This window comes from Atractosteus spatula, chromosome 7 (assembly GCF_055471065.1).
Source record: "Atractosteus spatula isolate fAtrSpa1 chromosome 7, fAtrSpa1.hap1, whole genome shotgun sequence".
Taxonomy (NCBI): domain Eukaryota; kingdom Metazoa; phylum Chordata; class Actinopteri; order Semionotiformes; family Lepisosteidae; genus Atractosteus; species Atractosteus spatula.
The window spans coordinates 1,849,961-1,866,821 of record NC_142712.1 but is presented as its reverse complement, the minus strand read 5'-3'; the positions used below and the strand labels follow the sequence as shown (position 1 = coordinate 1,866,821).

The window sequence follows — 16,861 nt, the reverse complement described above, 5'->3', positions numbered from 1 at the left end:
GTAAAGGTTTTGCAAACCTCAGCAAAGCAACCATAATTCTGAAGAAAAGTGGAAACATTTTATATCCGAAAAGAAAAAAAAAACACTGGTCATCGTGCTGGCATGGTAAATGTTTCCAGGGAAACATCTGAATCCTAGGTTTGGAAGTCGACAAACCACTAGGCGTAATTAAGCCCGTTGGGTAGGTAATTAATCGGAGCGTGTCCCCCTGCGGCAGGAGGGGCGCACCGGGGAGCCCTGGCTCTCCCCGTGTTGCGCTCCGTACACATGGTGAAGAACCACCGAGTCCAGGACTTAACTTTCCAATGTTACCGCCCAGGTTTGTCCTGCTCTAGTGTGGCTCGCTTTTCATGTTAGCAGCAGCCCGCCGCCGGGCAGAGACCCAGTTTTCGCGGATTCGGAGCCGTGTTTGTTTGCTCCTGTTCTGCGTGACCCAGCGCGCAAGGACTGGCTTGTGGACGCCTGCGTGAGAACGCAGCCAGCCGTGGCGGCCGAGACAGCAACCAGCTCATTTGCACTGTTCAGCAAGAAGTGCAGAGGTCACGCAGAGCACAGCATTTCACAGCGCCACCTGCTGGCAAGACCCTGGCTGCACCTCCGAGAGCAGAGCAGTGACGAGGAAGAAGCGCACACAGCGATTTAAAGCCGTGAGGAAGTCAAGACTGAAGTGGGAAACTTCCCTCCCTACGAAAACACAAGCAAGGAGCATTCCAGTCGTGCAGAGTAGGATACCATTCAGAAATCTCTAAAAAAAAAGTCAAGGAGGAGATCACAAACGTTTATTGTCACCTCTTCACATCCAATGTGTAGCCCAGTCACAAAACTTGAACAGGAAGGTGAATTACAGAAAATGTGCAAAGTGAGCTTTTACTTGTGAACAACATGAAAAACTATCTGTCCTGGGGGGGGGAGCAGACTACACACATGCTTATACATGCAAAACAAATGTTTTATTTTAAAAGCCAACAAAAAAAAGTAACATTTCCCATAACACTTTTATAATGGTCCAAGAGTATCTTGCTAGACAAACATCCATATGGCTTTAAGTTACATTTCAACAGCATATGAATAACTAAATCAAATACAAAATCACCTTTAAATCAGGTGATAATTTATATCAAAAAAGGAGTGCAGAAATTTGTAAAACAAATATGGCTATCTTGGAATACATGTACAAATTTCAATATACATTTAATTTGCTTTGAAGCATAAGCAATATTGACTTATACTGACTGTATAAACTGTACAATAGAGAACATATACATTATGTACAATTTCTCTCCCAAATGATGTACGAGTACTTTTTAAAAAAAGACAGCCCAGTCTTCCAGAATAAAAAAAAAGTCATAACAGCCCACTATATATGTTTAATAAAAATAGAGAAGAAATGGAGTGAGAGTCTGAAACTCCACTGTTCAAAGAGAACCGCATAATGATTTAATACCAAAGTCAAGCCTTACCCAGGAAGTTATGCTAAAAACATTTGCTTGCCTTTTTTTTTTCCCCTCTTTGTACTTAAAAGTACAAAACGCAGGACTTTCACAGCTCTCATGTTAAAAATAAAAACGACACTTATTCTGAGATACTGAACTGTGCTGTACCTGGATCTGTGACTGGAGGGTGACATTCATGTAGCGCATGATCACGAGGCAGGACAAGTGACTGAAGTGTTTCCACCTGCAGCAGGAAAACAAAGCTGGGGTCCCTTTAACGAACCATTCCCTTTTGCAAGTCCCTCTTAAAACAACGTCAAGAACAAAAAAAAGACATTTAAATGTAATTCAACCTTCATTCCCATTAAGGTTTTTCCCTCCAACACCTCTCCAGGACAAGATATCAGAAAACGCCTGCGGTTTTACTTCTTGTTTCACACTGTCCAGAGGACTTGCCGAGTCAACGAGAGACTGGGAGCAGCTGTAGCTCAAAAAGCTCCCCAGCTTCAGTAAGAATTAAAAGAACAGGTGACCACAGGCGAGTGACCAGAAGTACCCAGTAGTGTTTGTAACTTTGTGCGTCACCAGCTCGCTCCCAGCCCGACAGCCAGCCAGCAACGCTGAGCCCAAAGCCAGGTGCCATGAAATGTTGAAATCTTAGTGCAAAAGGAGTGTGCAAACTGTAGGAGAACACATGTAAACAGAATGTATCTATACTGAGATGTTTTAAGTTCAGCCCTTTTTTTTTTACAGAAACAGACACTAACAAACCCTTACAATGCACCAGTTAAGAGTGTGTTTTAGTCTATCCAAAAATTCATTTAAGGGGGAAGGGGGATTAAGAGAAAGTACATGACAGCACAAGATAATTTCCCCAAGGCCTCCGGGCACTTCACCGACTCCACTTGTCCATTTGGTTTTGAAACAGGCGTGAACATATTATGGCACGACTTTAAACAGACAGGGCTTTAAAGATACCCCGAACAGCAGCCTTTAAAAGAGCTGGGGTTTGCAAGCCAGTCGGGTATGGCTTTTTACAATAAGCAGACTGTAAAAACAAATATGCCATTGATGTTAAAACAGTTATTTCCGATGCGAAATAAATAAACCGTGTGAAGCAGAACCCCCCCCCGATAGCTTCATCATTTCCTGATAAATGTTACTCATTTACTCCATGTTACTGGACTTGATGTGCAGCTCAAGAGGCCAGCGAGGTTTCCCCAATATCGAAAAAAATTACATTCACTGTGGTGTTTAAGGACGTTTAGTGTTATCCGAGCCCTTTCCAACAGCCTCTCGGCCGCCGCCGACACACACTGCACACGCTACGAGGACACCGTGTGGACAGGACGGTTACTGCACCTGGCTGTAACCTGCACTCCTGCAGCCCGTACAGAGCCAATACTTCTCGCTTAGCGCTCTAAAACCAACTACCGTTGTCCAACCAAAGGCACGTTCCAGCTTTTTTATTTTTAAATAATGATGTTTGTTAGCTGTGAACAGTTTGTTACGTCTAAATGCATCTTCTAAATATAAGATCTATAAGGCAATAGAGCAAAAAAAAAGAGACGATATTCTTAATAATTGGGTTTATCGCAAATAAATAAAATTGCAAAATACGATCTTTTGAATGTAGTTTAGGAGTGTTTTGAAATGGACTGGCAACTTCAAATATCCTAAGAATGTTGGGATCCAAGAGTGGGAACGTCTTCTTCTGTTACAGATCTTAAAGGACAACATCGATAATGCAAGACGATCCACTTTTTTTGTCTGCAATCTAATTAGCTGCACCTAAAAAAATGTATTAACAGTCCAAACACTGACAGAACACAGTGCCTGTGCTTGCATCCTTAAATGTAATTCCTTAAAGAACCTAATGACTGCCTGTAAAAACAACAGTGGTATAAAACTGATATAAAAGCCTCCAGATATTTTAGATTGAGATGTAGCACCAGACTCAGCCAAGACTAGAGACTCCTAGTTTAGCACGTGGACATCTTCCAATTAGCAATTAACCTAATTTAACATCCTGAGCTCTGGCACATAGTTGTTTTTAGTATATACTGAGCACCGATGACTCTTACAGAAACACTGTAATAAAAATAAACCCAGGACTTAAAAAACAAAAACATTTGGCCTAGTGCAATACATTTTCCCATTATTTTTGGCGTTAAAACAGGATTCTTTCAATACTCCCAGAGAAAATGTGCAACAGAAACTTAAAAACCATTGATCATTCTCCTGCCCTCTCCAGCAAGCTACAAAGACGACAATCCAGGTGGACGTCAGCAACACGCTTACCGAAGAGGACATTATTTTCTAAAAACACAATTGCGATGCGCTCTGACGTCTGTGTTCCTGTCTGTGATAAGGGTGTCAGCGTGGAGTTTAAGGCATCTGGCCTGATGGCCCGGCTCTTGTTCAAGTCCTGTTTCTCTCTCGGCGTCTCTCGTCATCCTGGATCTCACTCTTCAGACTGCAGCTTCTCTCTTCTGCCCAGAGAGGGGAACATTAGCTATTTTTTGGGAGCATGGAGTATAAACATCGTAAATATAATAGACCTTACTCCTGACAATCACTTTCAAGCAACAGAGCTCCTCAGGCCCTCGTACCCGAGCTCACTCGCAGGGAGGTCAGTTCTGGCCTGGTGGGTAGTGCGACGTCTGCTGTAGAGCCTGGAGACCACCAGAGCTCCTCACAATTTAACCCATTTTAACAAATCATTCACTAATTAGAACTTCTGGATACGAGCTCTGCAACCGGATAAGATTTTAAGTTTTCCGGACTTGAAGACGGCAACATTTTAGGATTTTTGGAGCAGAAAACAGACCGGTCAACTGAATGACACCGGTTAAAGGAAGCCAGTCAGCCGGTCTGGCCTCTGTCACGCCCATCAAGACAGCCACTGGAGAGCCCTGCTTCCCCACAGCGCTCCCAGCACATCTTACCCCGTTAGGACTCGCTCTCCATCAACACCCCTGTGCTCTGTCCTCCAGCTGAAAAGCACAAAAGCATTGAGAAAGTTCAGAACGGTAAGTTTAACTATTGCCCGTCAGCTACATGCACTCTGGAAATTCTTTCGGAAAGCACTTTTACAAAACATCCTGTGCCCCGACACCTCTCCTCCCCCAGTGTCTTCCCGACAGACTGCGGACGCACAGGAGGAAATCCTGTTCCCAGGAAGCCTGTCCAGCCTGGGCCGACCTTTCCTGCACAGTCACCGGAGGAAGACTGACGCCCGATCCCTCCCTCACACGGACAGTGCCAGAACCCGTACCCGTTTTGTGGCTGTCCGTGTCCAGGCCGTCCTCTGTCAAATGGGGATCGTTTCCCAGAAGTCGATTTTGGGATTCACTCAAGGGCCTTGTGGGGTGACACTGGCCATCCACACTGCTTCAGGGGAGAAGAATGGGCCAGGAGAAAGTAAGGTTCACGCTTGCTTTAAAGATTTACAATGAGGTGAAATGGAAGCGAGAGACCAACATCATTTTGAAATATTTTCGAGCCTCCAACATCCAGTCACATTCTCTTGCTGAACCTACCGCAGCACTGATTTACCTAAAGAAATGAACCTGTGCAAAATCAATAATCTTATTAATAATGTAATTAATTTTAAAATACTTTTGTCTAGGATATTAATTGGTGCAACATGGCATGAATATCAAAATGTCTCTCCCTCCAAAAACACGATAGCTACAGTACACTGCAGGCTCAAATTCAAACAAGTGCTTGTTAAAACATGTCTCACTGCCACCCAAAGACAAATGTCGAGTTAAAATTAGTCTAGCTTTTGGTTTTCTTTACAGGGTATTTGACCTTTGCTCTCCTGGTATTTCGCCAGATGACTGACTCCGACTGTACCTTTTAGCCGACTCAGGCTGGATGTCGAGGGCTGGCTGCTCCGGGTCAAGATTCACCAAGCGGGTGGGGTACGTCACTCCATCCCCCAAGCTGCGGGAGATGGGAGGAAAACTGGGATCAGTTCAGGGACCGTGGTCTGAACAGAAGAACTTGACAAGTGCTCTTTCTGCAGCATAAATTCAGTTCTGCAACTTTCGGGGGGGGTTCTTCCTGTGAAATGTGCTCTGGTGGTACTTGACAGTATTTAATTCCCCAAAACCTTCCTTCCAAACATTTTGCTTGTGAATGAATAACCCTGTACTCAGCAGAGTGCTATGACAACCCTAAAACAAAAACACCACACCCAACCATCTGGCTTCATAGCTGTGAATGTGCTTCTAACCCCAACACCCAGGGGAAAAACAAAAGAGACCAAATCAACAGTGAAGGGCACACCAGACCCTTCTCAGCCACTAACCTTGTAAAAACAGGCAGCAACCAGTATTTCTTTTCATCTCCAAACACCTCCTTTACGTTCTTGACGAATCCCAGGGAAAAGCCATTTTTATCCGGGCCATTCCTGAAGACAGGAGCTCGGAATGCCTCTGTCAGACAAAGAAACAGTCACAGGACCACTCCTTCCCAGAGCACAATAGCCTGTTCATTCCTGTGCTACAGAAACTACTGCTGTGGCTCGAATCACCCAGGCAGTGTGTGTGCGCAAGCGTATGTGGAGACTGGGCAGGCCAGCCTGGGCTCAGACTCCTTACTGGAGAAGCGCACGCCCCAGCAGTGCAGGTTTCAGTGGAATAACTGCAGATGGGAGATTTCGGGCTCTCCGAGGAGGCCGTGCTCTTGCAGACACCCCCCAGCTGGAAATAACCAAGTTACTTCAGGAAATTATGACTGGTGTCCTCTGTACGCTAGGGCCTGCGTCTGAAGCGGAGCAGCCACCCAGGTGGGGCTGCACTGGGCCCCCTCCTACACCAGAAACACTGTGGGATTATTTGGGATGAACAGCTCTGTACAAATAGCAGGAATTAATTACCATTCAGCAGAGAAAGTTCTTCGGATACGTTATAGACAATGTAACCTAAACCTCCAGCTTTGTTGTGAGTTCCATCATTCTCCCATCTTTCTGGGGGAGTTTTTCCCCCCTGTTTCGACAGCATCCATAAAGGAGCTCCCTTACCTATTGTGGATCTGTTTTTTCCAACAAGCCAAACATGGTAGCTGAAGAGCGACAGAATACTGATGAAGAACATGGCGGCCACAAAAAAGAGAAACAAGACATGGAATTTGGCGTGAGTGTCTGGAAGATCATTCTAAGAAGGAAAAAAGATTTAAAAAATGCTTATTAGTGTGCAGCTTTTAACAAGACCATACAAAGAGTCTCCAATAAGTGTAGAGATTTAAAAAAAACTGTAAAATGTTGGCAGTATTGCCCTTCTAACAGAAAGGGGATACTTGTACAGTTTACACAATTTCTAAGGTAGACAATAATGGTCAGGCATTCTACGCAGGAGAAAAGAACCTTTAGTAATATTTGAGATGTTCCAGGTACAGCTGGAATAAACCTTTTCAGAGGATGCTTCTCCTCCAGCGCCTAATGAGTTATACATCGACAAGTAATGCTTCTCCGACACTTCATTTTGGAACCAAAGGATGGCTATTAATTTTCTTGTTTTAAACATTTCATATTGTTTAATTTCTCAATACGTTTTAAAAAGCCCAATGGCATAGCCTGCTCATTCACAACCTTGACCTTGGACTGCAAACACCCCACAGTCTCAACTACAACGCCACAGCCTGAGCCCAGAGGCACACATTGCGAAATCACAAACACTGCAAGATGACTGGCATTGCCAAGTTTACCTTTGGACAATTCTCTGCGGATTTCCTCCGGCAAAGCTTTGTGCAAACAGAGACAGACTGTGTTAGATAAAGCAAAGCAGCTCAAAGGCACTGAATGGGGTGGAGGAGTGGAGAAGAAATGAGACATTTGGAGATGGACAGTGGCACTGCTAGTGGAAGGAAGGGCAGTCACAACCAAGCACAGCAGGCATTCACGTGCCAGGAGCTACTGCGGCTATGTCACAATGAGAAGCAAAGTCACATGGCGTCCAATTAAAGGCTCTCCGGTACCAGGTAAGAGAGCAGCAGGCATGAGCAACTGTTTCTCTCTCTCAGATTTCATTAAGTACCCAAGAACACCGAGACCAAAAGAAACGGCAAGTATAAATCACAGTGCTGGTAGGGACACAGACAGTGTTAGGTGCTGGGATCTGTTTCATCATTCATTCACTGTGCCAGCCTCTTCGGGTGCAAGGTGCCACTTTAATCCTGAACTGTATTAAGTGCAGTTCTGGCTGTGGTGCGTCTTTGTATTCACCAGAGTACTTATTAATGGAGTCTGGCTACTCACTGATGGGTAAAAACCTATAGCCTAATCAATAGCTAAATACATCTGCTGAAGTAAAAAAAATAAACAGTATGAACTTGAAAGGGTGTTTCTAAGAACTTTCTTTAACATGCTCCTCAAAAACACATAAAACAGGATAAGAAAAAGCACAGCAGTCCTGGGATTTATGATACTGCTAAAGCAAACAATTTCAATGGTATTAATTCCACAGAAAAACCACGTTCTTAAATCTACAACAAGGAGGAGGCATTAAAATGCAAATCCGAGTATGCTTCACGTGGTCCCGCTAGATTCACTGCCCTGTAGGTCTCAGAGAGCAGGTTTAACTCCTGCAACCTCTGTTCTGTATATCCGGGTTTCTTTCACATTATCATTTTAAAAGGGAATGTAGAGTACTATACACCAGCCAAGGTAAGGTCTGCGTCTAACCCTGCGAATCACTCCTGTTGAAGCACAGCTAACTGAATTAGAGAAAGTCAGCGTGTACGATGCGCAGTGATTCAGGTGCACTTCATACTCGGGTCCCAGTGGCTACAGCACTGGAGGCATGAGCAGCAGCAAGGGCTAAAGGAGCTGACGGACAGGTGGAGGGAGATGTCTGGCGATGTTATCTTTTAGCCTCGAAGGTCTGTTACTACTGTATCAGGACTCCCACCCAGGACTCATCAGATTAAGATCTGGACAGTGCAAGTGATTTTAACAGACTGGAAGTGAACGGTCACAGTAGTGTGGAGGAGCAGCCAGAGTTCTGGATCTGAAACAGGCAGGGCGATCAAATCCCAGGTGGAGCACGGCTACGCTACCCTTGAACAAGGTACTAAGGTCAGACTTCTCCAGTAAGATGCACGGCTGTATGAATGGGTAGAGACAAACGATTGTCAGAGTAGAGTTAACCTTTGCATGCTGACACAGTGTCCCACTCTAACATCAAGAAATGGAAGTTGCTTTCTGGATAAAACATTTGTTCAATTAAAAAAATAAATATATACATGAACTTACGGTCCAGAATTTAATGAAATACTGCAGAACGGTGGCAGCAATGAATAAACAGTACACCAGCGAATAGCCCAGAAACAGGATGAAGTATTTATAGTTTGAAAATCCCACGCAGTTGTTCACCCTGAAACAACGATACATAGTATTAAAAAAATATTAAATTTGTGTGTTTAGGCACAGAAGAAACATACGATGAATAATGTGTCTGTTCAATTTCCAGCTGGCACTGAGTGTAATGTGGAAATCCTGAAGTACTGCATAAATACGTCCTTAGCCAAGGCAACGGTGCAAAGTTCTGCAATTGACAGACCAGGAAAATACACCAGCATTAACAGCATGAGGAAACGCAGTACAAAGTGTCTCTGGTAGAAATCTTCAAAGAAGAGGGAATCTGAGAAAAAACAACTCACCAAGGACAATGATGGTCCATTTTCAGAACACACCTATTGCAAAAAGAAGGGCTCGAAGTTAATACAAAAATTACACAGTGGCTTTGATTCAGGGGGGAACAAAGACGACACTGTATGGCCAGATGTAATATGCTGCAAATACATTAGGCACTGCATTTCATTCTACTACGCAGACGCTACAGAAACCAGTCAGACTTCATTCAACTTGCATATAGACCAAGATCCCCCCGGACTTTGCCCTCCTCATTTTAAAACTATTTCAGGCCTGAAACTAACTTTCACCATTTAAATAAATATTCTAGCCATGTTCCTCAAGCTCATGGATCCCTGGAACTACCAAGAGTGCGGACACCGATGGCTTTCAAGGGCGAGGTCCCAGGAACCTTGATCCTGTTTTATCAGACACGATCACTAAGAGCAAAACGTCCTGCTGAAAGACAGCAAAACAACTTACATGTCACAGGCCGAGCAGTGATGGCATCTGTCAGGTTTAATCACCTGGCACCGGTCGCAGTACCTAATGGCTGGATGAGAATGGGTGAATCAGTCAAGCTGACATTAAACCTTGCAGTATACATTCAAGCACTCACATGTAAGGAAGGCCTTTACTACGCTGAGGTTGCTAAACATTTCTGCCAGTCGGGCCAAAGTCAACTGCACAGTGCCAGACGAGGAGCCCTAGTCCCGCTCGGTGCAGCTCGGGGCTGAGTGGAAGTGACCGAGCCGTAACGCGCGATCACGAGACCCTGCCCGCTTCAGAGGACACACCAGAAAAACAGCCCCTGATCACGAAAGAGCCCCAGAGACGAGCAGCAAGCACGCGCGCCGCTGTCCCCCAGAGCGCTGCGGAGGAGAGGAGAGGAGGCTGCTCACCACCAGTGCCAGTCCTGGTGTAGAGAGGCAGGTCCTTAGCTGCTCTTCTGAGAATCTCCTGCTGCGACTCGGGCCTCTCTTCTCGCTCGTACTGCTCCTTATCGGATTTGGACAGGGAGAACTGCGAAGGCGAAAACAGTGTTTCACTGTCAAACCCATCACCCAGTGCACAGTCTGCAAGAACATCTGCTGGGCTAAGACATTTGTGCATCAAGAGAACGGTTCTCTGAGCTTCCCGAGTGTTTGTGGATTAATATTTGGCCATCTGAAACTGCTGACAGCGATGTGATTTACAGGGTTTTTACCACTGGTTATTATCTACTGTATATTATATAGTACCACTGAGAATTCTGAAATTCTTTACAACATATGAAGTGTGCTCACACCAACACCCTTTATATATACTGGTTCAAGGGAATCTACACCCTCCAGTATGTCTATAACCATAACATCACTGGGATTACATGCACAATCTGGAGAATGCCAGGGGTGAAAAGCTGGAAGGACCATAGCAATATTTTGGGCATTAATAAAGTAAAGCACTCAGCGACAAGCATGGTAATCCTGGTTCTACGAGAGGACCGAGGCAGAATCCCATCAGACTACACCTGCAGCCTGGGGCAGAGCACAGATGTACAGCTTCCAATGGCAGCTCCTCACTGCTGGCCTGTAGCGTCACAGGAAAAGCCTTGCTGACAACAGGCATTACTCTGTTTAACATCGGCCACGTCTGTTTAATAAAATATCAGCAAACCTTCTACAGAAAAAGGTAATTTTCCTGATGATAGCAACTGATTAATGGTCCTATCATAAGCAAAAGGTTTCCTTTGTTGCTCAGTAAATATACCGTAAAAGAAGACGGGTTACCTCTTTGGATGGGTTTGCTGGCGTTGTGAAAATGGTCTTCCAGTAGGACCACACGAACATGACGAACGACAGGTGAAATATCACCATGTAGACAACTGCAGAAAAGACACAGGCAGACCCGCTCAATCTAGGCAGTCGAAGGCAAAATAAACTCCAATCAAATGAGTAAGTGTTGAAACTGGGTATGAGAACATCCGCTTAAGGATCATACATGCCGGACAAATGCAAAGGAATGCATTGTTTCAAAAAAATGAAAGTTAAGGGAAAAACTACCGATATATTCCTAATCGATATGGAACAGGAATAAAAACAACTATCCTGACAGTGGAAAAAAAACAGTAATGCATTGAAAACACCAGCTAAACCAGTGGCGGCATTCTTCCAGCCTCGAGGCCAGCGCTCGGGCTAGACTGGTCTGTCATCACCTGCTGCACCTCAGCTGACGAGGAAAGAGCTTGAGATCTGCACTTACTCTTTTCACCAGGATTCTTGATTGTAACTGGAAAAGAAAAGAAAAGGAAAAGCGCGTCAGCACTTCCAGGTGTTTCAGGAGTCGCCCCGAAGCGGACAGCCCATTTCTTCACGGATCACACAGCAGATCCCCGACCTGTCATGTTATTCAATGGAAATCCTACAATCAGATCTCACTACCTGTGACAACGCCTGATCAACACTATTCATAATGATGGGAGTCATGGACTCTTAAAGATGTCTCCCAGTCCATTATATATATATACGTTTCCCCCCCAAACAAAGAGAAGACATGATCAAATAAAATGGACTATTTTAATCTAATGACATTTTTTCTCTGATGCCATTAGCTGAATAATCTCTAAGCATTAATTGTTTTTTTCCCCCCTCAACAACAAAAAAACACTTTAAATACAGAGCCACACTTAGAAAAGCTACAACACACACACAGATCAAACACCTCCTATAGCCTGCTCTTCCAGTGAGCCTCCCCCCCTGGGGATCAAGCTGTTCTTTCATGCGGTCTCACTCCCGCCGGTCCCCTCATCACAGCTCTGAATGGACTGGTAGACTTCCTGCCCTTCAGGAGACAGAGCACTTGTGGCTTTGAGCTCTAGTCCCTTATTCCCGCTCAGGCTGTACTTCCCCAAGCCTCTTGTCAACAGGACCCACTGCGCTGCCCCTCTGACAGAAACCGGCTCACGCTAATATCGCCAGACATCACACAGAGGAACGCAGAACTTTACTCAACTTCACCTGCAGATCCTGTAATGGCAGACGCACTGCATCACCCCTTGGAGAGATAATTCCTACTGGTCATGCACCGGCTTTTATAAAGACATAATCCCTCATGACAGGCCGCTGGATTACTGGACCCAAGCCGAATGAGAGGGGATCAATACTATTAAAATCAATAAGGAAAAACTTTGCTGCCAAGCTAAGATACTATTATAGAATCATTTCATAGACGTATAACTGCTAGATCGCCCTGTGGTTGTGTTAATGCGTCAACTTCACTGTACAACACGCGACAGGACCTTCAGCGAATTTTAAGACTCGCATTTCCACACATGCGGCTGAAGTCGCTCTGCTCTGCAGTGCAAACGGACAGCCCTCCCTGTTGTCAAGCGAAGGGATGGAGTTAACGAGCTGACGCCCGAGTCTCCGGCAAGAGCTCCTTCGGACTGTGAATTTCCACAGTCGCCGTCACCCGCGGCCTCACTGCCAGCGGGGCGAGTTTCCCGGTCCACGCAGGGAGCTCCAGCTCTTCCCACCACGGGCGTGTGAGGATGAACGCGTTTGTACACGACAGTTACACCCCCCCCCCCCCAAAAAAAAAGGGTCTCCCCAGCGGAGGGGCTTTCCAGGAACCCCCCTCGCCCATGTGACTGCCATACACCCTCATCAACAGCCTCGCACCCTTCTAACTGCCGTGCGACTGGCGTGTAAAACGTCTAACACAGTCCGAGCCGGTAGAGGAGGTGCAGACCATCATCCTGATTAACCTGGCGAGAGCCTGAGACAGTGAACGCCTCCCACCCGAGGTCAGGGGGGGCGCAGCGGACCAGCCGCAGGACCTGCACACCGGAGGAGGGCACCGAGAGGGCAACCCAGGGCGATGCGTGGCGCCCTGAAGCCGAAAGCAACAGAAGAGCTCGACTAGCAGGGCTACTGCAGCTCGTTTGCAACATCGGTAGCTGGTAAAATCCGCTGATAAAAACAGTTACAGTACTGTACCTCCATTTAGACATACATTACCATTACGAATGCCCCGCACTTAAAACCCAAAGTTGCACAAGACCTAAATCGTCCTTTCAGCACGCGTTTGTGTGTGCGTGTGTGTGTAAACTGCACATAGCCGAGATTAAATTAATACAAAGGCACAGATTAATACAACACGAAAAACTGCCATCAAGAATAAACGAACCACGTCGATCTGTACATATATAACCTTTTTCACCAACGAAAAAAACCCCAACACAAGGCTGCAGAAAAGCAAGGATTCGTCCCTACATAAATATGTTTGAAGTATTATCTGAGACACTTGGCCAGGCGAGTTTCTAAAGCCAAGGAGCCGTCTGTCTCACTGGAAGCACTTCCTACTCTCACACCCCGCCTTTCCCAATAACTGTCGCTCCCGGGGGCTCCGCCGGCAAAAGAGGAGTTGACTCACAGATGCACAGCTCCACGACATAGGCGTAATAGGACCAGCAGACAACCAGGGCGATAAAAACAACGGGAATCCAGGCTAACACCCTCTGACAGCATCTCAGGACGTGCGAAGGCGCCATCTTTAATCCCAGCCCGCAGGAGGAAGCGGCTGGAGTGACGTCACGGCCCCGCCCCTCGCCCGGCTGCCACCGGGGCGGTCGAGAGACCTGCAGGGACGATGCGCGGGCATTGCACGAATTCGCAATTCGCACAGACGTTTGACGTTCCGTTATGCGTATTGCTCATTTCAGCAAGCTAACTGGTGTAATACTGTCCCGCTTGAGAGCCGCGTCCCTGTGAAACTGCCCCTATTCTCACAGCCCCGGGTCTGGACTGGGTTGTTTCTTAGTTTTTGTGCATAAATTGAACTGAGAAACAAATGTCGATAAAATGTTGTCTCCATTTGTATATTAATATGTGCAAAATGCATATATATCACGTGATATATACTTCGTCAGAGTGTCATAATGGAGTGTTTTAGAAGAACAGCGGTTGTAGTGTTTGACGCCTTGGCAGGAGAGATCACTCCCAAATCTCTGCCAGTGCAGACCTGACCTGCAGCTCCGGGCCTGCGGACCCGCCCATCTCCAGAACCCGACTTCACACCAGTCTCATCATCAGCCTGTCTTCCGGCTCTTTCCGTTAGAAAATCAATTTCAGCTGGAGCCGTGACCGTTTTGTATTTTCATCTGCGCTGTATCACAAATACAGCGCGTGGTATTGCGGCGAGTGTGGTCAAATTTGGCCGAATACAGTGTAATAGATTTAACATTGTCAACACGAATCCCTTTGTTTCGTACATTGTAAGCGTTCATGAACTCAAAAGAATTTAGGTTTTATTTTTTGTAGATACACATCATAAAAATATTCTGTCGGAAAAAAATAAACGTCATTAAACGTATTATTGAATTAACAATACATTTTTGAGTAACCAGGTTCTTGTTTACCATCTGTCCCGAGTCCTGCAGGAGGTAACAAGAACTAATGTCCAGCAATGACAGAGCTCTTCCATACTGAGGATAATATATCACCGCACAACTGCTTTGTCTGCACCAGACTGAGAGCAGGGCTCATCAGCGGAGCACCCAGGGATGGATTTCCAGCTCTCAGATGGTTTTAGCAAATTAAAACCAGGATTGTGTGTGATCAGAGTAACTCCTGCTCTAGAGGACTGTGTTGATCAGCACATTCCACACACACACACACACACACAGACAGCGTTGTCAAGCACTGCCTTCGTGAAACGGTCCGTCTCCACAACTGTTACCACAACAAAGAGCACGTCACTCACTATTCTGTAAGAAAGTGCTTTATTGATTACGTTGATGCTGTTCAAATACCAAAACCCTGATTATTACAAACAAAACCAGAACGCTAGCACCCCGTAATACGATTGGAAAACAAGACCACTGTCATAAAAAATACAAAATAAACACTTGGCACAAAAAAAGCAGTAAACAGTTTCGGAGTTTTTGACTTAGTCGTGGTTTTGAAACACAGAAAAGCTTCCTCTCGCTGTGGGAACTGCGCTGTGCGGAACGGGGCTCCTCTCCGGTGGACACTGGGGGTTTTCCCACGCGCAGCCTCCTGCGGTTCCCCCTGCACTGGGTCACTTCACGCTGGATCACGCATCCAGAGCGGGGAAGAGCAGCAGGCTGGCACACTGCCCGCTGCCTGTGTTTAGTGCTGCAGTTGGCCTTTCCGAATTCCGAACGGAGGGGAATTTAATTTGAATGATTATGCGCACAACTCAGTAACAATGCCATGATAGTTCCTAGTTTCTACTGTACTTATAGTATGTGACCTTTTAACTGCAAAGTTTTCAATTTAGCTTGAAACTTTAGCTACTGTATGACATGAAGAGATGGGGAAGGATACAGGCAGGTGGAGGGACGTTTCTTAATGAAGTATGAAGACACAATAACCTCTTTTCCATGTAATACCTGAGGTCTCCCATCTAGGTAAAAAGTAAGGGGTGTCTCATGGGTTTCCTGGTCTTTTAGAGTCCCTGTATTAACACTCATCTTCTCCTCCTGTGTGCCCTAAATGTTCATTAATGTTAGATATGAAAAGGTTCAAATATGACATCAAATTAGAGATCAAGTTACTTCATTTCCTTTTGCACATACCCAGAGGCAAATATTTTAATTTACCATCTCCACACAATTAGAATTTAAATGACAATTCCCGCCCAATGCCCCTTTGAGAACACGAGTAATCAGAAGTAAGAGCAGCTGGTACACGCGATGGGATCAGAGATGGAATGAGCTGTCGTCTGGGGAAAAAATAATTTCTCCGTGTTAATGTACTAAGTAAATGGCTCCATTTTCAGGTTCAGGGTCTCTTGTGCAATCTTATTTACTGCTTTGTAGGTTCTATTACAGTATACGTAACTCCAGTCATGCCCTAACACTTGAGCTCATATTGTAGCATTACACACTCTCTCATCTTACAACCAGTGTCCAACGCAAAGGACTGAGTGATGAGCAGGAAAAGACCCCCATGAATCCGCAGCAAGTACACTGGAATGCTGCAGTCTTAAAACAAGTCTTTTTAGACAGGACCTTACCCAATAGCAAAACAAAGGGTTTATTCACAATAACTGACTGGTTAAAAGGGAAGGCCCTCCACTCATTATCAGAGAGTCACTTGCTCCTGGAGAGAGCTAAGGCAGTCTGGTCTGGTCCGGGAAGTGGACGGCACAAGGTGGGACTGCACCCAGGACAGGACTCCCGTTCAGCGCAGGGCCCGCACTACACAGGCACAGTTTAAAGTGAAACCCGCCAACATGCCTTCACAAGATGGGAGGCAGCCAGAGGACCTGAAGAACAAGAGGGAGCATGCAGGCTCCACACAGAAGGAGCCCCAGGCCAGAATCAAACCCCGAATCCGAGAGCTGCGCGGACCGCCATGCCGATGTGCCCCGCTCACGCGTGCCATGTCAGCTCTCGTCGCTGTATCAAACCAATGACACAAGAAAGTGTCCATACCAAAGCAAAGTTGCAGGATTGAAAAAAGAAAAAGGTGCAAAACGTATCACGCCCCCCATTCCACATCCCCAGCATGCAGCAGTGCAGAAGCCCATGTGACTGGCGGCTGTCAGAAGGGGCTCCGGCCACTCTGTCCCAGAGCCTCCTGCGCGGCCTTCAGGGTCTCCCTCTTTACGCACTTCCAGTAGCCCTGCACACCCTGCTGCGGCTGCACCTGCGCAGAAGAGAACATCAACTCATCTGCACAGCCTGCTGCGGCTGCACCTGCGCAGAGGAGAACATCAACTCATCTGCACAGCCTGCTGTGGCTGCACCTGCGCAGAGGAGAACATCAACTCATCTGCACAG

The 16,861-nt window shown here is 46.0% G+C and overlaps 2 protein-coding genes across 4 annotated transcripts in view; both read right to left on the bottom strand.

Moving 5' to 3' along the window:
- Positions 1 to 765: 765 nt before the first annotated feature.
- zdhhc20b (zDHHC palmitoyltransferase 20b) lies at positions 766 to 13,624 on the bottom strand. Of its 2 annotated transcripts, none has more exons than XM_088921485.1 (13): positions 13,486 to 13,624; positions 11,314 to 11,340; positions 10,842 to 10,936; positions 9,975 to 10,095; positions 9,556 to 9,625; positions 9,102 to 9,134; positions 8,695 to 8,815; positions 6,466 to 6,598; positions 5,752 to 5,878; positions 5,295 to 5,384; positions 4,711 to 4,826; positions 4,382 to 4,429; positions 766 to 3,925 (listed from the first exon to the last, which is right to left on the bottom strand). In XM_088921485.1, exons 1-12 carry the CDS (start codon positions 13,601 to 13,603, stop codon positions 4,386 to 4,388), a joined length of 1,095 nt encoding a protein of 364 aa, XP_088777611.1. In that variant the 5' UTR covers positions 13,604 to 13,624; the 3' UTR covers positions 766 to 3,925; positions 4,382 to 4,385. The 2 variants fall into 2 exon arrangements, with proteins under 2 accessions (XP_088777611.1, XP_088777612.1); XM_088921486.1 differs by having other exon boundaries at positions 4,711 to 4,823.
- A 1,192-nt stretch (positions 13,625 to 14,816) lies between these two features.
- The window catches only part of micu2 (mitochondrial calcium uptake 2), an 80,622-nt gene continuing 78,577 nt past the window's right edge, over positions 14,817 to 16,861 (bottom strand). For both annotated transcript variants that reach the window (XM_088919866.1, XM_088919867.1), the window contains one exon: positions 14,817 to 16,727. In XM_088919866.1, coding sequence (XP_088775992.1) covers positions 16,623 to 16,727 — 105 coding nt within the window. In that variant the 3' untranslated portion in view covers positions 14,817 to 16,622. The remainder of the gene's footprint in view (positions 16,728 to 16,861) is intronic.

Excerpts from the sequence above, each read along its gene's own strand:
- zdhhc20b (XM_088921485.1), bottom strand. The coding sequence starts at position 13,603 with ATGGCGCCTTCGCACGTCCTGAGATGCTGTCAGAGGGTGTTAGCCTGG. Across the intron at positions 9,135-9,555 it reads CACTGCTCGGCCTGTGACAT|GTGTGTTCTGAAAATGGACC; the intron begins GTAAGTTGTTTT and ends TTTTTGCAATAG. Across the intron at positions 5,385-5,751 it reads TTGCTGCCTGTTTTTACAAG|CTTGGGGGATGGAGTGACGT; the intron begins GTTAGTGGCTGA and ends CATCTCCCGCAG.